General features: G+C 39.5%; 2 protein-coding genes across 5 annotated transcripts in view; one reads left to right on the forward strand and one right to left on the reverse strand.

Annotated features, from left to right (window-relative positions):
- LOC145447973 (uncharacterized) overlaps positions 1 to 27,377 on the reverse strand; it is a 389,824-nt gene that overhangs the window by 315,458 nt on the left and 46,989 nt on the right. The gene's annotated exons all lie outside the window — the stretch shown is intronic.
- LOC145448415 (uncharacterized) lies at positions 8,033 to 26,609 on the forward strand. 3 transcript variants are annotated; one of them, XM_080326795.1, is made up of 3 exons: positions 8,033 to 8,174; positions 8,402 to 8,885; positions 11,303 to 11,463. In XM_080326795.1, the coding sequence occupies exons 1-3, from the start codon at positions 8,099 to 8,101 to the stop codon at positions 11,421 to 11,423; spliced, it is 681 nt and encodes a 226-aa protein (XP_080182921.1). In that variant the 5' UTR covers positions 8,033 to 8,098; the 3' UTR covers positions 11,424 to 11,463. The 3 variants fall into 3 exon arrangements, with proteins under 3 accessions (XP_080182921.1, XP_080182924.1, XP_080182923.1); XM_080326798.1 differs by lacking the exons at positions 8,402 to 8,885; positions 11,303 to 11,463 and adding exons at positions 22,386 to 22,845; positions 25,618 to 26,609 and having other exon boundaries at positions 8,034 to 8,174; XM_080326797.1 differs by lacking the exons at positions 8,033 to 8,174; positions 8,402 to 8,885; positions 11,303 to 11,463 and adding exons at positions 18,421 to 18,601; positions 22,386 to 22,845; positions 25,618 to 26,609.

Consider the following 27,377-nt stretch of genomic DNA (forward strand, 5'->3'; position numbering starts at 1 on the left):
ACTACGGGCCTTATAATATGGGGGAGGGCGCCATACCATGATATTTACTAAAACGTGCTGTTCGAGAAAACAGCATTTCCATATCAATACTCTCATTTCGAAAATTTGATACCTCCTGGTATGCATCAACATGGATCGAGCTCGACACCTTTCGCATAGTTCAATTTGCACCTTTTGACAATCCATGTGAACGAATTATAGGATTGTTTTCACAACTACTTGCTTACTTGAGTAGATTTAAAGTCGGTCAATTCTACTTCTACTTCAACTAGTTTTAGGTTGCTTGTGGATGAAGTACTTCTACTCGTACTTGAGTAGATTTTTTCGTTGCTACTTCTACTTCTACTTGAGAAGCTTCCTAGACTACTTTAACCACCTCTGGTGCCACAGCAATGTCAGACATCACTATGTTTACAGATAACTAATCTGTGTCTGTTTAGTTATCTATAATATTGTCAATGGGCGATTCTCCCTGCTTTATCGCGCCTAGTATGCGCTTCTGTTTATTTCTTGACCTGCCTTTATTACCAAATGTCAGCTTCAGGTAATAAGAATAGTCCACTTATGAATGATTCCGTCTTCTGATGAATGAACAATTGAACATGATTTCATCTGACTAGTATCGTATGGACGGTGCACGTGCTTCCAATTCCAATGGTAGTTTTGTAAAGTCGCATTATACAACATTTTTATGTTTTAAAACCATGTGTGAGAATGACTGTTTTATCAAATCATTCAGGAGCACCGCTATGGTGATGTAGAACACACAGATAGAAATTTTTATTGTCCTGAATCTGCTCGCCATGTGCCTGAACGATATTAACCGCTCTCACGATGAATAAAACCAGCGAGTGGCTTGTATTCCGTTTATTTTTCGTTGAAAATGTCATTTACCATTTGATGCAGGAATATCACAACTTTGAATACGGAAATGATGCATCCAACATATTCTATAAAAAGAACAATGGTTTTCGACAATACGGCCATATTTCGTGACAATTCATTGCATATTATACAACATAGGACAAGATATTCTGGAGTTTTGACGTGCATCTGTGAAGAGTGGGATTAGAATAGATTGTTATATACCACGATGTAGTCGCAAATTTTGAGATCCTGTAAAACTTTACATTAAAAATATTATTTGTGTCGAATTCCTTTTCCGTAATAATGCAGCACTCTTTTCTATGTAACATCTTCAAGATCACCGCAGCTACGGAAATATTTGTCCCGGGGCATTAACGATGCTGAAGTCTTGCTGAAAATGAAAAGTTCGTGTTTAAAATTATTGCCTATCATCAGTCAAAGGCGACACCAATTATTCCATTTTTGTTCGTGCATTTATATGCAGTTTTGTTGGCTCTTTTGAGATTATGCGATTATGCCAAGTATAAAATGAAATCAATGAAGGAAATTGTTTGGTGTCTTGCTGGCGAAAGTTAGTTTCTGTGCGCATCTTTGCACTATACACTATATATATGGGCATATGGTCAGTAACGAAGTAGCCTACTTCTACTTTTCCGGAGTACTGGAGTACTCTAACAGGTTTTGCCTATACTTGCACTACTTATACTCGAGCTGTTATGATTTTACAAGACTTCCACATTCACTTAACTGTTTGAACACTTGGACACTTAGCATTTTTACTTACTAGTGAGCAGACATGGGGTGATTACTTCATGAATGTAATCGATTGCGATTACGATTACTTCCGAATGACGCGATTACGATTACGATTACGATTACAGCAAAATCAGGAAGTAGTCGATTACGATTACGATTACATTGGAAAAGTAATCACGATTACTCACGATTACATTTATTTTGCATTTCAGAAGTTATATTGGAAGACAATATATGGATTGCGCTGAAAAGGCCTAATGAGATAACAAACTTTCTTTAAAAAAGATGCGTCATTTGCTTGCTACGTCATAATGTACCCATTGCCCATATTTATAGAGGACGATTTATCGCACCCAACCAATTGCATTCTTGCCAGGTCGATGACTGCCGCACCACAAATTTCCCAATAGGGTGGGGAGCGAGCTCGGAGGGGACTCAAGAGTATTTCGTAAACCAACATAAATTATAGAGTATTCTCGAAAGATTTAATTAAATTGAAAATCCTCTCCAGATAAGCTGGATTTTGGAATGCATACGTCTCCCCCTCAACAAAAAAGCATACATAATTTATAGTAGGCATGCATTTAAAACAAATGGTTGTTGAAAACACATTGTTTTAAAAAAAGACTTTAAAAAAAACTAAATTGTGTTTTTTTTTAAGTTGTAAAATTATGCCATAATTGTGTAAATGCTTTCCACAATTTCCACCCGATTTGGCCGACGTACATCGATATGAGATGGTTGGAAATCCTCAAAATAGTCGGTTCAACAGTTATAGTACAGATATTTCATCAAAGGAGCTATATTTACCCTATATTTTCAATTGTCAATGTCAATCCACATCGGTGACGTCAAGGCTTGAAAAAAAATAAAAATAATAAAAAATATGTTTTAAACAAGGGCATGTTGTAAACATGTTCGCTTTAAATTAATTTTTGTTTTAAATGCAACCCTAATTTATAGCAACAGGCATTTAGGTTCAGTCAATACCGTGCCACGACACACCAAAAGACAAATGCAACTTCGACCAACACGCGTCTTCACGGAGAGTGCTACTAAAGACAGACCTTGGCCGAAACTTAGGGTATGTGTCCATTGTCAATAACCGCGCTACGTGGGCGTGACTAATAGTCCAGTGCTTCCAATCCGAGCCCACAATGCAAATGCCACCCGGGCACCTACAGAGCAATAAAGACATGACAATTTGTGTGTGCTTTTCACGAAAGTTTTTCTTTTAGTCTGCTACGTTAGGGATACAACAATATATTTTGATTATATAACATACCGGAAATCACGAATTAACAACATACACTAAAGTAATTATAACAAGATAACAGACGTTATAATTATGAATCACGTGCCCCCAGCTCTACAGGTAAATCTGACCATCGAGGGCAGAGAGAGAGAGAGAGATGAATAAAAATTAATAATAATGTAATGCGATTACCAATGTTACTGACGAAATTCATTCTTCAACTTGAAATTATCACCCTGTGGGGGACAAAGACTAACGTTTGGACTGGGGGACGAATAGCTGTTTTGGTCCTGATTCTAGCTACAACCCACGCTAACATGATATATAAGCCCATGGCTATGGCGGCAGGTCCCAATGTTGAGTAAAGAATTATGAAATAACGATTAGCGCATGTTTCAAGTAGAGTCATATGAGAATAAGATAAAGAATATAAAATTCTGCCTTCAACTTAATACAGATAATGTACTGCAAGCTGCCGCTACGAGAAACGGCAAAAACGGCTCGGTTGTGATATATATCAGCAACTGTTGATTTTGATTGCTTCGTTTTGGAAACCGTAATGTTATATTTGACGAATACAAAATTTCAAATCTCTGTCCGGTGTACGTACGTACTAAATAGGCCTACTGCTCGCAAAGCAGCAACGGTCAAACTGCGTTTGCATAACCAAACATCAATACACAAGTTACTTGGTAGAGTGGTGATTAAATATCCTGCTCCGGGGTATTGGCGTGTGGAACGGGTTGATAACCTGATATACAGCACGGCGGGTGTTCGTACAATCACACGAATGTACGTGACGTATACATCGAATATCTATTTACTGTGGATACTTCTTACGCAATGACTAACAAAGCTAATAGGCTACTTCTGACGTCATAATGAACAATGGCGTTTAAAAATCAGACGTTTGTGTTATCATGAACCAGGTATAATACATCTTCCTTGTTCATGATCATCATCATCATTGGTTTATTAGCAATTTTATCAGTTCAATACACCACAAAAATGCGATACAATGAAAAGACAGGAAGATGTCGAAGCGACAAGGAGTAGTCTATGGAATCTGACACCCACCTTGGCCTAGGCGATGTAAAGAGGAGGCATGCACACTGAATGAAAGTAAAGAAGATAGTATAGAAGAAGAATGCGACAAGAAATAGGGCGGCATGTCATGAATATTCAGTTTATGTCATAGTCCTTGTACAAATAAAAAGTAATCGTTCTTTCACAAAGAAATCGATTAAATATGGGAAGTAGTCGAATACGATTACGATTACTTCGGATTTTTTTCGAATGTAATCGATTGCGATTACGATTACTTGAAAATGCTGTAATCGTCGTAATCGATTACGATTACTAATCGCGATTACCCCATGTCTGCTAGTGAGTCGCTGCTTGTACTGCTATTTCAGTAGAAATTTAGGACGTTTCTTCTACTACTAGACTTACTAATTCAGTACCAAGGCGGACTTTACCCTGACCACCTAGTCGGTTTGTGGTGAGAATCCAAGAATGGTCTCTGTGGCGATTGGGCTGACAATCATTAGACAAACAGATGAATATATGTAATTATATACGCATACGCATGGTTTGTGACGACCTTCACGATTCAAACATTCGTTTGTGACAACAGCCACCGTCGGCCATGTATAACGACGCGATTGAAAGCGCGAGATTGATTCGTCCTCCAATTGATCGCGGTCTGTTTGCCAAATTTCGAATATGGACTATATGTGTTGTAAACGCGGAAATATATCTACGCTAAATTGCGCAGGAACTGACTTCGAGAACGTACTGGTCCTACTGAGATCCCGATCGACTTGAGTCGCCTGAAGCAAGAGAACCGTAACTACGATTTCTAGACACGAGAGTATTGACTTAAAACTTACAGGTCAAAAAGATGCAGCCTTTCTAGTTTATTTCATGTCAAAGCATAGCGATAGCTAGGAATCTTCAAATATATGCTCGGCAGTTATGGAAACACGCTATATCCTTTTGAATATCAGCAGAATATATCGGGGTTATCGGTGAAGACGGTAGGTATCGTTATTTTTTCGGTATCGGCTCAGTCACAAATTAGTTCGGCGCGTTTAACAAAGATGACATCGTGGATCATTTATTCAAAATCTCGGTAAGGGCAAATCGAACTGATGCATGAAGTTGTCACAGTTAAGGCTATAGGAAAACTCGAGTACCCGATAAGACCAATCCGCATCGAGTAGGCTTCGGCCTATAGGGTCGACTGTTGGAGTCACACGTCATCAGACTTGAACAACTAGATAATTCTATAATTGCCCAGCGGGGCCTACGATGTGGAATATCGTAGGCCCTCCCCAGTTAAACTAATTGCAGCGAAATGCCGATAATCTAATTTGTGAAATGTTTCGATAATCTAATCCTACTTGTAATCTAATAGCTGGTTTTCCTGAAATTTCTACAAGATAACGGTAAATAGTGCGAAACGAGGCGAGCTTGCTGTACAGACGTTTGTCATTCTTATGATCGCAGGAATAAAATCGGATTTCATATGAACTGAATTTGCTTCAATTTCCACGCTTTAGCGAATTCAGTAATTATAATCATAACCTAAATTGTACACACATGGTGTAGCTATAATTCTAATTCTAATCAAATTTGAAAACAAATGTGTGGCTATATTCCTAATCCTAGAATTGATTCCAATCTAATATGGAAAATTCTAATTTGCTCTTTGTTGCCCTTTTTAAAAACATGTTTTTTTAAGTCATGAAGTCACGAATATTCGATTGTGGCGTCATAATGACTTGACATTGACAATTGAAAATATAGGGTACATATTAGGCATGGTGTGAGCATCTGAAAGGTTTAGGTTCGTGTGAACGCGAACCTTTTAGAAAGGTCCTTTGTGAACGTGAACGTGAACGTCATGACGTCACGGGACGTCATAGTGCTAATTCGAAACCTACATTTCGGTGAAGTGATAGCCTATATTAATGTACACGATACCTAGCGACGACTCGGGGTCACATAATGCCACTATGCTGAAGTACATGTTGACGTTTTAAACGTCGCCAAATGTATTAACTGCGGGGTAGTCAATGATATAACAAACAATCCCCTAAAATCAGTATGTTCTGTCGCTTTGCCTACAATTTCGACAAGGTTGCAAGACAATATAAGCTTACGCCTTAACGGTCTAGGCCAGACCGGACAGTGTAGGCCTATTTGGCGTCTGAGTACAGCGACGTTGATATTGAGCAGAGTGTAAAACGGGTTTCTATGCTTGCTACCGATACTACACCTTTGTCAAGTTATACAGCAATAGCCAACATCCCAATCGCACGGATTTGGTTTTTATGATAAAATAAACATACGAAGTCAAGATTAAGCCCGTACGCCTGCTAGATTTTTTACATCAGACAACGATATCAATTCCATTCATTAGTTGAATAAACATCATTCGCTGACCACACGTAGTGTATTTCGCTTTTGGTGTTGTGTCATTGCGGGTCAAGTTCATAGCAGAGAGTCACTAAATATTCACAAACGGAAAGCTGGATATTTCGAGCAAACTTTTGTAACAGAGCAAGCAAAATTTTCGAGATTGTGAAGGTGCATCCTAGCTTAGTGTTGATTGAGTGGTCCGCAGTTGAAATGCAATAAATTTCAATCAAAGACGTTGTAATGAAGAGAAAATTGTAATATATGAGAAAGGTTTAAAGAGCCGAACCTTTCAGGGTTCGTTTGTGAACGTGAACCTCTAAATTTCTGACGTTCACGTTCACTCCCAGAACGCGAACATGAATCTCACGCTCACGCCATCCCTAATACATTAGCTCCTTTGACGGAATATATGTACTATAGCTGTTGAATCGACTATTCTGAGGGCTCCAACCATCCCATATTGATATACGTCGGCTATATCGGGTGGCAATTGTCCGTAAGCTCAATCAATACGTTTTTCGGAAAGTATTTACACAATTATGGCATAATTTAACAACTTGAAAAAAAAAATTTTAAATGCCTTTGTTTAAAACACAGTTTAAAACATGTTTTAAACAAAGTGATTCAATCAACCAAACAATCAATCAATCAACTAAACAATCAACCTCAACCCTAGTCAGGTCAATGTGCTAATTTCACTCGGCTTATATCACGCCAAAACTAAAATATGCAAATGTGACTGGTTATGGAAAAGGCTCGAAATGATTGTTAACAGCAAAAACTGTTAAAGGGCGCAAGTAATAGAGATAAGGGATGAAGGAGGCTGGATTTAGTTTTGAAGCTACTAATATCAATGACCACGACATTGTTCAGTGCTTGCAGCCTAACCAAGCGAATACATCGTATCGTGTATGTACTACGAATAAGATAACTTGCATCAAAGTCTCGGAATCGTATCAAGCAGCACTCTATCTTATCTCTATATTTATATATTTAAAATCACGAACCAGGCATATTGTAGATTCTGTATACAATTATACATGTATGAATTTGTCCTCCGGCATGACCGATACCGTGCTCTCACTAAAAACGTAATGTTTGTCAGACGTGCCGACAATGTAATGCCGCAATGTAAGCCTTGTGCCAAACAGTTTAAAAGTAGCCTACCGTAGCCTACGACCAGTTGTATTCGTTAATTTTCATCAGTAGGATTCATCAATGTTTCAACGTATATTATAGAGTTATACACCCTATAGCGAGCATTAAAAAAAGTCAGAACAATCAAAATCAGTTCGTGGTTTTTAACGGGATTTCACCTTGCAAAAACTTGAACGGAACCACGCAATGCAAAAGTAATATAAAAATGGCGTCAGCAAATTTCTCGTGAAATTTGAAGTTTCCATTACTTGCGTTCGACTTGCAGACATATACCTAGAATCAACGCACAGCGAAAAAGAATCCCATTCAACTTGGACAACTTATTGACGGACACCAGTATATTACAACACGTAATCGACTTTGTAGCATCATCAGGACGACGTATATAATTATTGACATTTGACTTCCCATTTACTGAATTTGCAATGTCGCTTGTGTTATTGATGGCATTTATTGTCATGTGGTGCAAAATACCACGCTGTTATAAGCACCATAACATGATTTTTCTAATAAATAATATTAATAAGTGCATGCATTTTAGTGTATGGTAGCTTCATTTTTGAAGGTTCCTAAATTAGTCACCGTTTGCGTTCTCAGTTCAATCACTTGATAGATACAGCTGCTGTACAGTATAACATGAAGAGTAAAGATCAGACCGTTTCGTTATTTTGTTCAGTTCTGCTCGTAGTTCTTACAGCAAAAGAAGCGGCAGGTAAGGAATTTATTATTTATCAAACGTTGTTAAAGGGGTTACGATTCTAATTCTGGTCTAAATTGTAAAAGAAGAACTGTGTAGCTATAATTCTAATTCTAGTCTAATTTCTAAAATAAAACTGTGTAGTTCTAATTGTGACTCTAATTTGGAAAAGCTGGAAATTTTTTAGTTGTCAAACTCTGCTGCTAATGATCCATCGTATAATCGCAAGTAACCAATTTCAGGATCGTGCTATTGCAATATTTTTTCGACTAAAGACAAATGCTGCGCTTCGCTCAGCGGCGGGGTGGACTACTGTTGTACCGCAACCGAAGCCAAGTACTCTGGATATTGGTGCGACTCAAATGCAGATTGTGGCGATAGTGAGAAGAAAATTTGTTGCCAGAGGCGATCGGTTTGTTGTTCCAACGCCGAATATGAGGAAGAGAACCCACGGTGCTCTTCTGACGGGGATTGTAATTCGGAAGACCTGCCTTACTGTTGTCACGACGGCCGTTGCTGCACGTTTCACGAGCACGAAGGCGAAAAAGCAAATTGCTACTCCGACTCCGACTGTCGAACCTCCTCGAAGCCGCACTGCTGCTCAGACGCTACGTGTTGTCGGAGGATTGAGGACACCCCTGACGACACCTTTGACGACACCATTTCCAACTACCACTATACAGAGTATAATGGATACAGCTACACCGGATCTTCTGCTCCTTCGGCGTGAGTGGCATACCCGACGCATATTATCATGCGTATAGTCTAATTATTTAGATCATTTTCGAGAGCGAAATGACGATAATCTAATTTTAATCCAATTTATGAAATGCTTCTATGTTCTAATTTTAATTCTAATCTGATTTACGATTTCCCTGAAATTGCTACAGGAGAGAACTGTATAGTGCAAAACGAGCCAAGTTTGCTGTATAGTCAAATTGTACAAAATTTGGAAAATCTCAAAAATGCGCCGTTGTAATGACTCATTCTATAGAATATTGTTTAAAAAAACAATGCGCCTGCAAGAAGCTCACAGGAAGGTCGGTAGGATTACGGGCAAAGCGTTTGAACCTAGGCGCCGAAGAGTGGGCGGGTCGCCCACCATAGACCGGCGAGAAGACTAGTAATCACGAAACCACGGCTCTTGATTGGCTAAACGGCTATGCTTCAACAATCACGACAGCAGCAGCTTGCTGATTAGGTGTTTAGTACATGTTCAAGTATACATACATTTTCCATTCTTATGCTTAGGAGAACGAAGTCTGCTTTGATAAAAACTGAACTACGTTTTTGTTGAATATGATGGCAGAGGTTGCAGTCGGGTTTATAATTACATAGTTAAACAACAGTTCCATATGTTTCTGAGCTCTCATTGCAAATTAACATTCAACAAAATCTGTCAAATCCCGAAATTTTTCGTCGCTCTCGGCGCGAAATATTTGCCGACGATGTTTGCAAACATCATTACATGAACTCAGTGGTTTATTACAATTCATGTAAAATTAATTGCGAGTACTTTTAGATCGCCAATTTCCCGTTAAAATACTCCCGTCACGCTATCTCGTGTTATTTCCCACAAAATGTTTCGAACTGTAAGCAATAGTTATCCCACAGCGCACAGCGTGTCGAAATCGAAGTAAGTGTCACTGTACCACTTCTAAGAGTGAGATTATTAGTGAGAATTTATTTGTATTTGAGAGCTACAAAATTAAATGTTCAGAATATTTCTTCCTCGTATCATTAGGAATGATATTGTTTAGAGTTGTGACCCACAACCCCACATGAATGTTATATATATATATAATATGGATTGCTTTGTTTGAAATGCATTCATGTTAAAGTTAATAACTGCGGGTGCAGTACTAAAATCAATGTGAGCGAGTAAAGATCTCTACCACATTCTCAGTTGATTTACTATAGTCACACAAAGCAATAATATAAAACTCAATAGAGTTAACTCTCCCGTATTGCCTATCGCAGATGGGAATTCGGGATGTATACTTCGGGCTCGGACCATATGGATGAGCCCATACCAGATGGTTGTGTAAATAACTTTGGTTGGATCCCGAACATAGCACATATAATTATTATATCGTTAATTAATCGGGTGGTCCTCGCACGCGATTTAAGCGCGAAAGCGTAATGGTGAAGCGTTCGGCTTGCTGATGGTAGGTCGTGGGTACGATCCCCGCCCGGGTCAGACCAAAGACGTGATTAGTAACACTGGTATCCATGACTTCCCCGCTTGGCGCTCATGCATTACTGGCATGGCATGAAGGAGTGGTGCAAGACTTCGTAAGCCGTCCAAGGCTATATCTGCACATTTCTTGTACAGCGGCATATGCACATCATACACTCATGGTATGCATATGCACAGATCGTGTATAAGTGTATCATGACTCGGTGTACATGCCGCAAAAACATCAAGGACAAAATAAACTACGTCCTATCCTTTGTCCTTTCCGAAATACTTCCAATAGTAAAGTCCCAACCTGAAAAGACCGACCGGACTTAGACATCTTACCCATTGTTTTTTACTACAATCCTTAAAATATATGGGGAGGGCGCCAGACCTATAGGAAAGTTTTGAAAAGGAGCGCTGGAGGAAAGAAGGTTAAGAACTACAGTCTTAAACGGACCACAAAATATCTTTGACCCGGTCTGCATTGTACTGCGGTATTTTTACGGTCGGGGGTCATCATCATAAGAACATCGATTCCGTACCAATGATCTATATTCTATAACTACGTGCCATAACTGTTTAACCGACAACAATTTCGAGGGTTCCAACCATTCCATATCGCACACGTCAAATATATCGGGTGCAAATCTTCCGTATGGTCATATTACATGTATTTCAATTATGGCATAATTATACAACTTTTGAAAAAAGTTGTTCTTTTTGAAATAGCGTTTTTTTAAACACTATGTGACGCAAAGTGTTTTCAAACACTATTAACAACCCTACCTAGATTGCGGCGTGGATGTTGCGGCGTATATAGGATGTTCAATGTTCGATACGGCATCTCACGTCTATACTGCATATTGAGATATTGCCTTTGGAAATTCTGTTGTTTAGAGGCTGATGCCTCGGATACACTCGGTGTTATCAGCGCAGTATAACGTAATTTTTTTTTTTTCAGCAACACTATTATTGGCATAGGAATCGGCGTATCATCCATCATATTCATTATCAGCATAGTGGTATACAGGGCATGCAGAAGACCTACAACCATTCGAAGAAAGATATTAATCGAAAGTTAACCTATACTCGTAACATGCAGTATATATTGTATATATATTTATAGGCGTATACCTTCCCATTCCTGTTTCGGACATCTGAGGCGGTCGATGTAGTCAGCGTTGCTTCTCAAGAAGAAGAAAACTTATCCTAGAACTACTTGTAAAAAGTAGCTAGTCTTGCTTAAAACATGTTCAAATAAAAATGGAAGTATAGTCTAAAACAGGGGTCACCAACCTTTTGAAAACAAGAGCTACTTCATGGGTACCGATTAACGCGACGGGCTACCAGTTACTGCCGCCGTTTTCCCATGCTCAGTTGGATTTCTTCACTTAGATTAGTTAGACATTTAGATCACTGGGCAGGGTTTCCGTCCCTTACCAAGCACAGAAAACTCTCACTCATTGGGACGCACAACAGCGTCTCCGGGCTCAGTTGCGTTGACGCTAGGGTTGCGTTTATAACAAAAATCAATTCAAAACAAACATGTTTAGAACAAGGCCCTTGTTTAAAACATGCTTTTATTTGAACCATGAATATTTCATTGTGACGTCACATTGGATTGACATTCACAATTGGAAATGTAGGGTAAATATGGCTCCTTCGACGAAGAGGGTTTCCGATCACTGTCATGAACAGACCAAAAATATCTTTGACCATGCAGGACTACATCGTTTAGCAGCATTTTTACGGTCGGCGGTCATCATCATCAGAACACCCATTCCATACCAATAATCTATATATCTACGTGCAAACACTGTTGAACCGACGACGATTTCGAAAGTTCCAGCCACCCCACATCGTATACGTCGACTATTTTGGGTCCGTATGTTCATACTACATGGTTTTCTGACGTATTTACGCAATTATGACGTAATTAGACAACGTTTGAAAAAAACATTTTGTTTTTTCAAAAAGGCATTCGTCTAAAACACCGTTTATTTTAAATGCAACCCTAGTTGCCCCACTGCGCGCCGAAGCGCCAATCGTGGCGTTGAGACTCGGGAATATTAACTGGATTTTCGTAAAGCCTCCGCGTGGGTGAACACGAGCAACGCCATGATCGAAAACTGCGTTCGTATGTTTCTTAGGCTCGACTGACCCATGTTTAACTGCTTCTCATATGAAACCCTTCTCTGCTTCGACTTTCAAATCTCTCATTTGAATATTTTCTACTGCAACCGCGGGTGACTCATTTGGTTCTCGCGGGCTACCGGTGACCCCTGGCTTAAAATATAACCACTTGACCAAGTAGAGAGAGCAGGTAAAATCTAATTATAAGTCCTCCGAAAAAAGTATATTGACCACCTCTGCTATATCATAATGTGGCACCGCGACAAATCATGGTGTATTTGTATTGATTGATGGTAATTCTACCGAGTGTCTCTTTATTTGTGCGATCAATGAGCGCGTGGTGGACACGAACTGAACTGTGCTGTCATCGAAAGTATAGTTTCACTAGCGGTAAAGTACAAGTTTCAATACCGTTAAAACTAATTGCAGTAAGTCTATGTTGACACGTCTCCCACCGCATGTAAATCACATCGCTCATATTGAGGTTGTCAGAAGTAGAAGTAACGTAATAAATGTCTACTGAAGTACAAGTATAACTAGCTATTTCCAAGTAAGTAAAAGTGAGTATTCCAGGCATACTTTTCCTAAAAACTGTCATGTAGAAGTGGAAGTAATCTAAACACACAACCAATGTTCCCTCTAATTTTTGACGAGTCTGCGCACACTCACCAACTCACTGCGCAGACCCTTGGACAACACTGCGTAACGACTCAAAAAGGTCATCAATTCAGATTTTTTGTGCGCAAGTTAGATTTTCTGTGCGCAGAGACCATGTCAGCACTGCGCATTTGCGCACATGCGCAGCTTAGAGGGAACATTGCTTGAGTACTTCGTAAAAGTTGAAGTACTTCGTCACTTACCACTTATATCATCTGCGCAGATATCTACACACTTACATTATTTGAAGAGCTTCTTGGACGTACAGAACTGCAATATACTTACATTATTGTATATGTATTATTGCTGCTTTTTACATATTCATCTTGTTTGTTGTATATTTCCCGCATGACGAAGAAATAAAAATCTCAGTATTTCTTTCCTCTGTGACTCGTTCACGCATTAAGCGCATCTCTCAATCATTATGAGATTATAGTAGTGAAGAGTTATTATACCAACTCCTGAATGAAGCAAAGCAGTTCCACCCGTCTTTGGTCAATCAATTTACTTAAAGGGACACTGCGCTCTAAAAATGATGTGGTCTCAAATTGAAGGTAAAAACGAACAAAAATTTTTGGCCGCAGCCATTTCCTTCAGAACGCCACCGTAATGGAGCTGCAATTTGTTGAAATTTCTACAAGACCAGGTGCCGCGGCTGCTTAACCCGTTACATGGCACGATGTCTTCATCGTCGCACTTGCTCGACGCGATAAGGCAGTCACGCAGAGAACGAAACTAAGACACATTTCCTTCATAACATCGGCTGACAACTATCTAAAATTCATTCTCTGCGTGACTGCTTAATCGCGTCGAGCAAGTGCGACGGTGAAGATATCATGCCATGTAACGGGTTAAGCAGCCGCGGCAGCTGGTCTTGTAGAAATGTCAATAAATTGCAGCTCCATTACGGTGGCGTTCTGCAGGAAATGGCCGCGGCCAAAAATTTTTGTTCGTTTTTACCTTCAATTTGAGACCACATCAGTGCAGTGCCCCTTTAAGGGAGATTTCGAACGGGCTCTTGTGGAAAGGTAGGCATATCCATGCTAGGTGTGATAGCTAGGGCGATTTTTTTTGACATGTCAAAAAAAGTCAAAATTAGGTCAAAATTGTAGCGTTAGGTCAAAATTTGTCAAAATTGTTTACAAAGTCAAACATTTTTTGACCTCTGCATTTCGTCTGTATCGTAGATTTTGCGCTGTCGGTGAACTTATGATTTGATATTTTACAGCTTGTAGCATACTTTATAGGCCTACCGTTGTAACCGGCCCATCGTCTGCTCATTGTGAATCATAAACGGTCAAATGAAACAAATAGTGACATGGTTTTATGGTCAACGTACCGCAATATCCTAACTGAAGCAAGACTGCTTGGACATTGCATGGTTCTTATATCAAGAAGAGCAAGCTGAAAAATTGTGATATAGACAACATTGTTAGAATGAAGCAACAAGGTGTGTCACCAGCAGTGCGCACACAACTTCAGTGTTGTCAGCCAACAAATGCTGCTGTTGAATGTTCTTTCTCCATTCTTGGCAAGCTACTTAGTGAGGACAGACACTTTCTACCCGATAATGTAGGAAAGTATCGTTCGTTATAGCCTACTACAACAAATTTTAATTATTTCCACCATAATACGTAATGTAACTACTGGAATTCTTCATAGGGCCATATTTCGTTGATATACTAGTTTTTCATGTAAAAATTTGACAGTTTTTGAGCCAAAAACGTTTTTTCAGGCCAATCTACTTTGTAAGGACAGACAGTTCCAACCAGAAATGAAGATAAGTAGTACAATTTTAACATTATATGCGAAAACACCTAATTTGTATACGTGAGGTCAAAATTTGGTCAAATTTCAGTTTTTTTAGGTCAAAATCTTCCGTTTTTTAGGTCAAAAAAAATCGCGCTAGTGATAGCCAATGTCTTGAGAATAAAATACATCGTGTATGATCGTAATCTCTAGGAGACACAGAGGTGGTAAAAGTTAGCAGTGTTGCTAATCAATTAGAAGCGCAACCGCAAATTTCTACTGATTTACAAGTGGAAATTGCAATGTCAGGACATGTCGAAGTACTACAAGTGAACCCGCAGAAAACGAAAGGTATGAAAAGTACTCTGGTAAGGCCATCGGCGAAGCCGTATCAGCTATAGCAGGGGTTCTCAACCCGCGGCCCGCGGGCCGCATGCGGCCCGTAGACGTATATTTTGTGGCCCGCGACATCTTTCATTACAAACGCAATTACTAATGACACGGTATTGTTACAAATTAATTTAGATACTTAGCTCTTTTATCGCACCGTCTCTGTTTCGTTTGATTACTCATTCTTGAAGACAGTGGTTCTCAAACTGAGGGCACGCGCCCTCTTTGGTGCGTGAAGCATCTGAAGGGGGCGCGAAGGTGCGGTCAACTGAAAAAAATTTCGCGCTGCGCGCAATTTATCCCTAATTCACTGTTATTTCTCTGTGTATAGTCCGAATTTCAAATTTGAGAATTCTCTGATCAACGGCTATAACCTTCTATGCCATCAAACTAGCCGTTTGTATTGCTAGCATTCTGGTTGCATTTTGTTATATGACGATAGGGGGGGGGCACGAATTTTTTCCCTATCAAAAAGGGGGGGGGCGTGACTAAAAAATGTTTGAGAAGCACTGCTTCAATGTGCTCTCGTTTCTTGATATATGCTCGACTTCAGATTGTTGTTGTTTTGAATCATTATTCGGCTGGACTCTGGTTCAAGAGAATCCCGCTTCTTAGTAGGGCCTAGACTTTTAAAGAGTGTTTGACTCACTGCGAACGGTTGTTGAGATTGCCGACGACGTTACAGACGCATCGTTTAAAATTGCTTCGAATATCGCTAAACCCAAGAAATCTGATATAGAAGGTGTGCTTTCAATAAAATCGTAACATACTTTGCGAATATTTGCTGTTTCCGGAACTTAGCAGCAAGGACAACATCACCAGACAAATTTCGAAGATGCAATCGTCTGATTCAATCCTGACCAGACGAGTAACATTAATATCAGTCAATCTTTTATTGCCTGTTCTGAAACACGTTGCCGCGTAGACTACTTTTACGCAGCCTTGGATGAATCCACCGACATTGTATAACTATTTATCTGGTTGAATTTCATCAGAGTGGACATATATGCAGAGAAATACTGGCTGGGCAAACGTGGGGAGGGGACCAGCAAAAAATATCAACTTGACAAAGCTGACTTCTGTAACTATATTGATACAGTGCCCTAGGCATGAACGGAAAGGAGAAATGTTGATTGTTTTGCTCAGAAATGCCCCCAAAAACCAGATTTCTTCTCATATCACTCAGAGCTCAATGTGATAATGGTCTCTGTAACGCAAAAGTTATAGTAATTTTATACTTGCTCGCCCACGCATTGGAACAAAGAGTTCGGCTCTCTGGTGGAAGGATTTGAAGTTGCATATACCGACTTGACAACGAATGTAATGCACGCTCCATGAAGGGATTTACATGCGCCGCTAGAAGATACACATTCTCACAAGCAGCAGCTGCAAACTTACGAACGCTGTTCATTATTACTTTATAATGCATAGAAATGTACTAAATGCCGGTATACGACTGGTAAGTCGGCTACAATAGCCTAAATTTAATAGTAGCCCATGAATGCAAGGTAACATAGTTCTGCGGCCCGCAGCGTCTTTTGCTGTTAAAATGCGGCCCGTTATACAAGGAAAGTTGAGAACCCCTGAGCTATAGTGAGGAATAGTGGTTTTGGACACAGGAGAAATTCGAACAACAGCAACAACAATATTTTGGAAGTCAAAGCAATTTCACCATTTCAAAATGCGTTCTTCCGAAATCTGAAATCAGGTCGCGGGCCGCCGCAATATATGACCTCGCGGGCCGCGTGTTGGTGAACCCTGAATTAGAGCGAACTGCCGATAATCCGATTTAATTTGTGAAATGTTCCTATAATCTAGTTCTAATTGAAATCTAAATTCTGGTTTTCCCTAAATTCTAATCTAATTTGGAAAACACTGTCTAACTATAATTCTAATTCTAATCAAATTTGAAAAATAATGTGTGGCTATAATTCTACTCCTGGTCTAATTTGGAGAAAATTGCGTTGCTAGAACTGTAATTCTAATCTAATTTCAAAATTCTGGAAATTTTACAGTTGCCCAACTGCGCCCGACATATTCGCCCAGTTAAGGATAATTTGACGTTTTTAGACAATGTCAATTTAATTGCATCATCACATCTCGTGAATATCGTTTCTACTCACGTATTATCGTGCTACGTTTTGTTGATGCTGTGACACGAGAGATCGAGGTTTCAAGGCTTTCACGGGGGAAGAAAGCACCAAATCTATAATTTCAGAACTCGAAAAATTCGTCTCAATATAATAAGATGATATCACTCAGCACCAATGCCTTATGTATTAATACGAAGCTGTCAGAATGATATTCACTGTGTCAGGTCAGTGTGACACTATCATTTGGCTTATATCACGCAAAAATCTAAGTATGCAAACGCGACCGGTTATGGAGGAGGCTCGAAATAATTATTGAGAGCAAAGGCTACTGATCTGACGCAAGTAAGAGAGAGAGAGAGGGAGTGAAGGAGACTGGATAAACTTTTCGAAGCTACCAACATCAATAACCACAACATTGCTTCTCATGTTGTTCAGTGCTTGTAGCCTTATACCATCGAATACGTTGTGTCGTAGACGTAGTACGAACTGGATAAGTGGCATCAAAGTCTCTGAGTCGTATCAAGCAGCACCCTATCTTATTTCTACATAGCCCTATGTATATATATATCTTCAAAATCACCTAACTAGTCGAATCACTATGAGGCATAGTATACATTCTGTATACAATAATACATGTATGAAATTGTCCTGTGGCATGACCGATACCGTGGTCTCACTGAAAACGGACTGTTTATCAGACGGGCTGAAGTAAAACCGGAACTCGCTTCTCAGCATCATTATCAGTATCAGTTTATTAGCAATTTCATCCGATCAGAACATCACAAGATTGGGATACAATGAAACAATAGGAAGGTGTCGAAACGACTTGGAACAGTCTTTGACATAATCAGACACCCAGCACCTGTACCTAGACGATGTAAAGCAGAGGCATGCAGACTGAAAAGTAGGCTATAGGAAGACAACTTAAAAAAGACAAGCGATAGAAAATGAGGTAGCATGTGTCGGAACCGGAAGGCGAGTTCGATAACACTGGAATATATGTTACAATGATAGATTTAACGCATGTCTGTAAAATGAATTTCTGAAATTAATGCACGATTGAAAGCCCCATCAATTCTTCCTGCGGGTTGGTTACTAAACTAATCACAGTCAACGTTTTCAGTTCGATCCCTCGATAGATACAGCTGCTGTCTAATATAACATGAAGAGTGAAGTTCACACCGTTTCTTTATTTTGTTCTGTTCTGCTAATAGTTCTTACTGCAAAAGAAACGAAAGGTAAGGTATTTAATATCTATTAAATGTTGTGACATGTTTGACTCAGTCAGTACATAGCATGGGGTGGGCAGACCTATTTCATGCGCGAGCCGCATATCAAAAATCTTAACTTTAAAGGAGCCACGACATAAACATACGAATTTATTGCGTCGCAATGAAATGTAGATAAATGAAGTTTATTATTGTGGATACCGTGCGTCTCCACCTGGGCTGCAAGGTGATTAAAGTCGGGCTGATATGACGTCAAATCACTGTGGAGAAGTTCCATCGATGGCTGATGAGAATTTAAGAAAGATTTCAGCTCTGTAATCTTATTACTCCGTAAATCTGTCTTTGTTGGGTAACTCATGTCAAAGTTTTGGTATTTGGTTTCGTAATGATGTTTAAAGTTACTGGTATATTTTCCGGTTCATACTTAGGGCTGGGCAAAATCGAGTACCTGAGTTATTCGAATCTGAATCACGTAATATGCTTCGAGTGGAGTCGAGTAATCGAGTATCACTCATTTTGACGCCATAACAAACGTGATGTGTGAAAGTTTAAACATGTACCTTTTATGCCACCACAAAGAATATAATGCCTGTTATCCATCACATTGAAGATATTTTGGTATTTGGTCGACTATACCGATTTTATTGCACTTGGTGACAATGTTGCGGGACGACCTGACTTCAGAAATCTGCTAGTTTCAGCAACTTCGTATAGCTTTGTACTATATGTTCCGTATGCTACGATACGGCCAATCAAGGTTTCAAGGCTTCAACAGTGAAAATGACCATCGATTACTGTCATCACAATTAATACTCGATTCAGATTCGAGTACTCGAATCATTATGCCCAGACCTATTCATACTTTCTTTTCTTGCAATTATCAGTCGACGGCATATTCTTGGTCAAACTTAGTTATTGCTAGCCTTCACAATACAAATAGAAGAGCCTAATTCACTATTGCTAGCCGGGAAATAATTGTGACCTGCGCTGGCGTGATTATAATTACCAAGTTCATTGTTGAACGCAATGATTTATCATTGATTGAAGACAATACACCACTGTTGCGGGTGAAACATTTATGTGAACTCGATTCGGGAGTTAAATTGCAAAGTTTTAACTCTGTAGTGCCACATTCCCAAAAAATTTACAAGTCATGCATAAACCATAACGAAAGACACAACACGAAAGCAATACGTATATTGGTAATACGCCATAGAATGCATCAATTTATAATCAGGTTAAACCTCTCTAGCAAAATGGCGAAACGCATGTGCATGTGCATTGTGCAATAGGGCTGTTCAAAAATAACTTTATTTCCTGAATCTTGCTGGTTACTTGATTAAATCGTTAGGTTGCCTTAAAAAACGACGCACACCAAATTTGAATTCATTCCGACAAATATTCGCGGTTTACGTAGAGTTTGAAAATTTTGGATTTGCCCAAAAACGCAAAAAAAAATTTTTCTCAAATTTTTCTGCCAACCCCATGAAATTGTTGGGCTGACTTCAAAAACAATGCAAAACAAATTTGACTCAATTCCAAGCCGTAGAAGCGGAGTTATTCCAGTTTTTCGGTGATAATTCTTGGATTATCCACCAATCAAGGATAATCCCAGAATTATCGAATAAAAACTGAAATAACTCCGCTTCTACGGCTTGGAATTGAGTCAGTTTTCAGTGAGAGCGTGGTATCGGTCATGTCGCGGGACAAATCGATTCATGTATTATCGAATACATAATCTACAATGCGCCTGATTCGAACCGGTGATTCCGAATATATAGACATAAGACAAGGTAAAGCTTGATACTAATCAGAGACTTTGATGCGAATTATAAAATTCGTAATACTTATCTTAGACCCATTCATAGTCTTTGCTGACAATAATCCAATATTCATTTCGAGCCCCTCCATAACCCGCCACGTTAGCATACTTGGGTTAATGCATATTCACGAGAAGAATCGCTGGCTTGATATGAAATGAGCTTCATTCAATGTCGAAGTTTTCAAGGATTCTGTAATTCTAATTTTTATCTAATTTGGGGAAAATTTGTAGCTATAATTCTAATTTTAATCCTAATTTGGAAAGGAAAATACTGTGTAGCTATAATTTCAATTCTAATCTAATTTGAAAAAACTGTGTAGTTATAATTCTAATTCTATAGTATAGTTTGTAAAAGACTGTGTAGCTATAATTCGAATCTAATTTGAAAAAAACTATGCATATATAATTATAATTATAATTCTAGTCTAATTTGGAAAAACGACTGTGTAGCAGAGGTGGTCAAAGTAGCCAAGAAAGCTACTCAGGTAGAAGTAGAAGTAGCGAATTAAAAATCTACTCAAGTACGAGTAGAAGTACTTCTTCCATAAGCCACCTAAAACTACTTGAAGTAAAAGTAGAATTGACTGACCGTAAATCTACTCATGTAAGTAAGTAGTTTTGAAAACAGTCCTAATTCGTTCGCATGGACTGTTTAAATCTACAAATTGAGCTATGGGAAAATGCATGCAGAGAGCTTGATTCGTATTGATGCATCCCAAGAGGTATCAATTTTCAACATAATAAGCATTCTTTCGCATCATGGTATGCAAATTATAGTATTGATGTGAAAATGCGATACTAACCCTTTGTTTACTAGAAAACCCCGTTTTAGAGAACATCATGGCATGGCGCCCCACCCCATATTATAAGGCCCCAAGTTTAGGCGAATGGTAATACCGAGAAGTTGTATCGGATTCAATTTCAACACTTTGCGCGATTAGTATACGGTAATAACAAACATTGTGGATCGTAAAATTTATATTTAGTGTAGCTTTATTTTCGGAAAACGAAGGCATTACTACACTTGCTTTTATGCTTCATCATGTATGTTCTGCAGAAAAAAGAACTGAAAGTAATTAGAACTCAAAGCATGATACTCGGAATTGAAAGTGTAATACAAATATCACTTTTAAAAAGCGGAAAGTATATGTCATGTCTTTTGTCCACGAAGCTTCAAAGGTGACGTGCAAAAAAGCCAGGTGTAACGTTAAAAAAAGCCTGATTTTCCAGATTAGCGGGACACGTCATTGCCGCTACTAGATTACGATATGATAGGTAATTGCAAGATTGCGGAACGGTAGTTTCAAACATTATGGCGGGCGATATTTACTGTGATGAAATATTTGATATGGCTGACAATGCGGTGTGAGCGGAACCAAGCAATGCTTAATTATATTCACTGATACTTTCGTGAAAATATAGTTGTCACTCCATAACTACTGTGCGGGAAGCGCAACAAAATTTCTGGGCTTTACTTGACTTTTATGAATATTAAATGTTGGTACTCCGTGAAAACAGCCCCGAAATCCCTCAGGCTATCTTTCGTATTGAGGTTAAACTACTTCTACTTGACAAACTGAAAATACCGAAAAGTAAGTAAGTAGATCACAAAATATTACGAAGTAGAAGTAGAAGTAGAGAAAGTCAGATCTTCTTGAGTATGTACCAGAAGTAGAGGAAAACTATTTGAGTACTTCTAAAAAGTACTACAAGTACTTCGTTACTGACCACCTCTGCTGTGTAGCTTAGCTATAATTCTAATTCTGATCTAATTGGGAAATAAATATGAAGGTATAATTCTAATTCTAGTCTAATTCGAAAAAAACTGTGCAGCTATAGTTCTAATCTATTTTTTTTAAACTGTGCAGCTATAATTATGATTCTAGTCTAATTTGGAAAACCTGAAAATTTTCTAGTTGTCAAACTCTGCTGGTATTCATCCATCATATAATCGGAAGTAACCAATTTCAGGATCGTGCTATTGCTACCTCTATTCGAGTAAGAGCAAATGCTGCCCTTCACTCAGCGGCGGGCCGGACTTCTGTTGCACCGCAACGCAAGCCAAGTACTCTGGATATTGGTGTGACTCAGATGCGGACTGCGGCGATGGCGAGAAGACAATTTGTTGCCAGAGGCGATCGGTATGTTGCTCCAACGCCGAATATGCGGAGGAGAACCCACTGTGCGCTTCTGACACGAATTGCACTTCGGAAGACCTGCCGTACTGTTGTGACGAAGGACGTTGCTGTACGTTTCACGAGCACGAAGCCGAAAAAACAAATTGCTACTCAGACTCGGACTGTGGAGATCCCTCCAGGCCGCACTGCTGCTCAGACGCTAAGTGTTGCCGGAGGATTGACGACACCTCTGACGACACCGTTTCTAGCTACCACTATACAGAAGATAATGGATACAGCAACGCGGATACATCGTGAGTGTCATACCCGACGTATATTGATATGCGTATGGTATAATCTTTAGATAATTTTCGAGTTACGCGAATCTATAGATCTACGTCCAACTTTATGCATTATGTCTGAATGCATGTCCAGACTTGGAAAACTAGATAATTCTAGTTGTCTAGTTATCTTAATGAGACCAGTGGTTCGCAACCCTTTTGCCTCTGTGGACCCCTTTTATACCATCACGGACCCGGCGGACGCCCGCAAGTTTCCGTTCAAAACTAGCTCAATTATCGTGCCGCCGGCATCTGTCATGTGCAAATATTATTATCATTAGGCTTGTGATAAACAGCCACAAATGACTTTTCCTGAAAATACTGTCATACTAATCATACTATAAGTAGAAATTGGGTAGACTTTCATTATTTCGAAGCGAATTTTGTGGATTTATTCTATTGTCTTGAAAATCCGCGTTTTCGATTTGATATGAACGAGTGCCGAAAATCCATTTCTACAAATATGTAATATGTAATATTAAAACGCATAACTCTCCCGACGTTACATTGTGGCGTGCTCGTAACATATAGGACACCAAAATTGAGAAACAGAGTTTAAATGAGAATATCACGTCCATTCATATCTTGCATTTCATTTTGAAGTTATTCTGAAATGGTGGTTATGAATATTACAGAAGAAAAGGGATTTCAGGTCAAGGTTTCAATCCCTATACATTGGGACAAATTACGAAAAAAAAATCAGGAATTTCTGCTTCAGACGACTGTCCACTAATTCACGGAGACTATGACAACTTCATATTGAAAATGTTTTGCAAAGATTTCGAAGTTACCCTGTTTGAGCTTCTCCAGCTTCTCGCGTTTCCACAAACCCCAGCAAAACGCTTCTGAAGGGCAATATCTTTGCATAGGCTATTAGCAATTTTGCAATCAAAATACGTTTGCACAGTAGGATATTTCCTTTCATGCGATCATTCTAATGACATGAGTCCTGAAGTTTCAGCTCTCGTTTCAATCCTAATCTATCACACGATTCACCTGTAATTGTTGCTGAAGAACTATATGCTATAGCGCAAAACGAGTAGGTTGCGGTTGTCTAAAATTTGGAAAATCTCAATAATGCCCCCTTGTAATGTATCATTCCACACAATCTACAGACTATTGATGAAAACAAAACAATGAACCTGGGGGATAAGCGTTTGAAAGTAGGCCCCGACGAATGGGCACTGGGCGATGGGGATGCAACCGACCATAGAACACAGCGAGAAGTCTGGTAATCACGAAACCACGGCTTTTGATTAGCTAGTCGGCTATGCTTCGATGATTACAGAAGCATTATAGATAACGGTAGGTTAATTATATATTGTGCAGGCATAGTGTCCTATATGGCGTGGACACAAGCAAATCTCGCGGCTCAGTGAAATTGGTCTACGTCACACTTTTCTTTTGGTTCAAGGCAACTTTACGGCCAGTTTTGACCGGCTTGCCGAGCCTCAAATTCGATCAAACGGGTATCGATGGAAATCTGCTGCTGAACTGATTACGAAAATATAAATTTTATTCTGCTCATGGTCCTGGAGCCCCCAAAACCAGCCTCGAATTTGGCATTGTGATCGAGTTTTGACATTGTGACGCGACTATTCTGTCTGCTAAAACGAGAGTGAAGCTACGAAGAAAGAGACAGACAGCCCTGTTGCCGTGCTGCGTCACAATTTTGAAGAAAAAAATTGGAAAAATTGCATGAATTTCCAAAAAAACTCAATCATTTATGTTAATTCCTGAAAACACGACAGATCGGCATGCGACAGTTTAGCACAGTGGTTCTCAACCTTTTTTAGACACGCCCCCCTTTATGATAGTGAAAAATTTCACGCTCCCTTTATCGTCATGTCACAAAATCCAACCGGGATGCTAGCAACCCCAACAGATTGTTTGATGGCATGGAAGATTATTACTGTTGATGACTGAATTCAAAAATATGAAATTCGGTCTATATATAGAGCAACACGCTTGAATTGGAGGTAAATTGCGCAGATTTTTTTCAGTTTACCACTTCTTCGCGCCCGCCTTCAGATGCTTTCACGCCCCTCCAGGGGGCGCGCCCCCAGGTTGACAACCACTGGTTTAGCATGTGCCACTTTGACAAGTGACTTTACAACCCCTCAACTTACCCTAACAACGAAATCACTACTTAAACTTATATAACCTAACCCAATCCTAAATCTACTAAACCATACCCGACCCTAACCCCGAATTGTACCCACATGACGCGGGGCACATTATCGTGTAAGACTGGAAACTGTATATGCGAGCTACTCACAACCGCGTCGCCGGCCGGACTCGGCCCGCGAGCCGTATGTTGCCCGCGCCTGATTTATAAGTACAAGCTGTAACTGTAATCGTATGTAACCGTAACCGTATGTAACTGTAACCGACAACGACTTCTAGGGCTCGAACCATCCCATATCGCGCACGTCGACTATACGCCCATACTACATTTTTTCTCGGAAGTAGGCCTATTCACACAATTATGGCATAACTATACACCATTTGAAAATAATGTTCCTTTTAAAATGGCATTTTTATAGTGTTTTAAAACACTATGGACGACCCTGTCTACATTGCGACGTAGCAACAATTATATTCAATGTTTGATACGGCATGTCATGTCCCCGTCTATACTGCATATTGAGATATAGCCGTAAGAAATTCCGTTGTTTGGAGGTGTATGCGTCGAATACACCCGGTGTTATCAGTATAACGTAAAATAAGTATTTTTGTTTACAGCGGTACTATTGTGGGCGTAGCAATCGGCGTACCTCTCATTTTACTCGTTGTCGGCTTGAAGATGTGCAGGCTATACAGAAGACCTGCGACCATCCGAAGACAGATATTAGTGGAAAGTTAAATTATATTCGTATCATATGTTATTGTATATAGGAGTATACCTTCCAATTCCTCTTTCGAACTTATCTTAAAACTAGTTGCAAAAAGTAGCTAGTTTTGCTTAGAACACGTTCAAGTAAATGTGAACGTATAGTCTAAAACAGGTGTCACCAACCTTTTTGAAATCAAGAGCTTCTTATTGGGTACTGATTAATGCGACGGCTACTAGTTACTCCCGCCGTTTACGCCCGGGCATGGTTTCCACCGCTTACCAAGAACAGAAAACTCTCACTCATCGGGACTCACACCGTCAGCGTCTCCCTGCTCAGTTGCATTACCGCGCAGCGCGACGTTGCGCCAATCTCTGCGTGTTGAGACTCGGGAATATTAACTATATTCTCGTAAAGCCTCCGCGCTGGCGAAAACGAGCAACACCCCTGCTCATATGAAACCCCTCTCCGCTTTGACTTTCAAGTCTATCATTTGAATATTTGCTACTGCGACCATGGCTCATACTGAGGCAGTCAGAAGTATAAGTAACGTAATAAATGTCTACTCAAGTACAAGTAGAACTAGCTATTTACAAGTAAGTAAAAGTGAGTATTCCAGGCATACTTTTGCCTAAAAACTATCATGTAGAAGTGGAAGTGGTCTAATCAAATAAGCCCTGAGTAAGAAACGCATCAAAGCTAACCTGTTCGAGTACTTCGTGAACGTTGAAGTACTTCGTCAGTGGCCACTGATATCTGCACAGATATTTACACACTTACATTATTGTGTATGCATTATTGTTGCTTTTTACATAATCATCTTGTTTGTTGTTTATTTTCCGCATGACGAAGCAATAAAAATTTCATTATTTGATTCGTTCACAGATGAGCCGCATCTCTCAATCATTGCGAAATTATGGTAGTCAAGAGTTATACCCACTCCAGAATGAAGCAAAGCAGTTCCACCCGTCTTTGGCTGATCCATTTACCTAAGCGCGATTTAGAACGGGCTCTTGTGGAAAGGTTGGCAAAGCCATGTTAGGTGTGATAGTCAATGACTTGAGAATAAAATACATTGTCTATGATCGGAGTCTGTAGAAGAAACGGAGGTGGCAAGAGTTATCAGTGCTGCTAATCAAGTAGAAGTGTAGCCGCAAATTTCTACTCATGTACAAGTGGAAATTGCAATGCCAGGACATTTTAAAATACTGCAAGTGAACCTGTATAAAACAAAAGGCTTGAAAAGTTCTCTAGTACAGTGGTTATCAACATTCGGTCCGTGGCAAGTTTCTTGTCGGTTCGCCAAATATATTAGGATGTTTTATCTCAATTAGCCTACATAATGCAAGAAGTTGAACTCTTGTCTATTATTGCAGAAATGAAACATCGTATTCTAATTAGATACGGAGTTCATGGTCTACGTCGGGCGTACGTCGGAAAAAGCATAAGTGCAATTGTTTTGTGAAACTGTATAAAAGTGGACTGCTTTTCGGACAAGTTATACGTGAAAGCTACGGAGATATTAAACGAACTTCGTTGAATTCAGGCAAAGCAAGCAACGCTTGGCAGTATAACAGAGGCTATAGCAAATAGCAACGTTGCAGTTCCTTCGCAGGATACCGCACAATCACAATCAAATTTGGGTCTTTGGCAGGACTTCTCGAACTTCGC

This window comes from Botryllus schlosseri, chromosome 10 (genome assembly GCF_051294905.1).
Source record: "Botryllus schlosseri isolate E-star chromosome 10, Bs_hap1, whole genome shotgun sequence".
NCBI lineage: Eukaryota > Metazoa > Chordata > Ascidiacea > Stolidobranchia > Styelidae > Botryllus > Botryllus schlosseri.

Bases quoted from the DNA above. Each gene is read 5' to 3' on its own strand.
- LOC145448415 (XM_080326795.1), top strand. From the start codon at position 8,099: ATGAAGAGTAAAGATCAGACCGTTTCGTTATTTTGTTCAGTTCTGCTC. The intron at 8,175-8,401 runs GTAAGGAATTTA...AACCAATTTCAG, and splicing joins TACAGCAAAAGAAGCGGCAG to GATCGTGCTATTGCAATATT. The intron at 8,886-11,302 runs GTGAGTGGCATA...TTTTTTTTTCAG, and splicing joins GGATCTTCTGCTCCTTCGGC to CAACACTATTATTGGCATAG.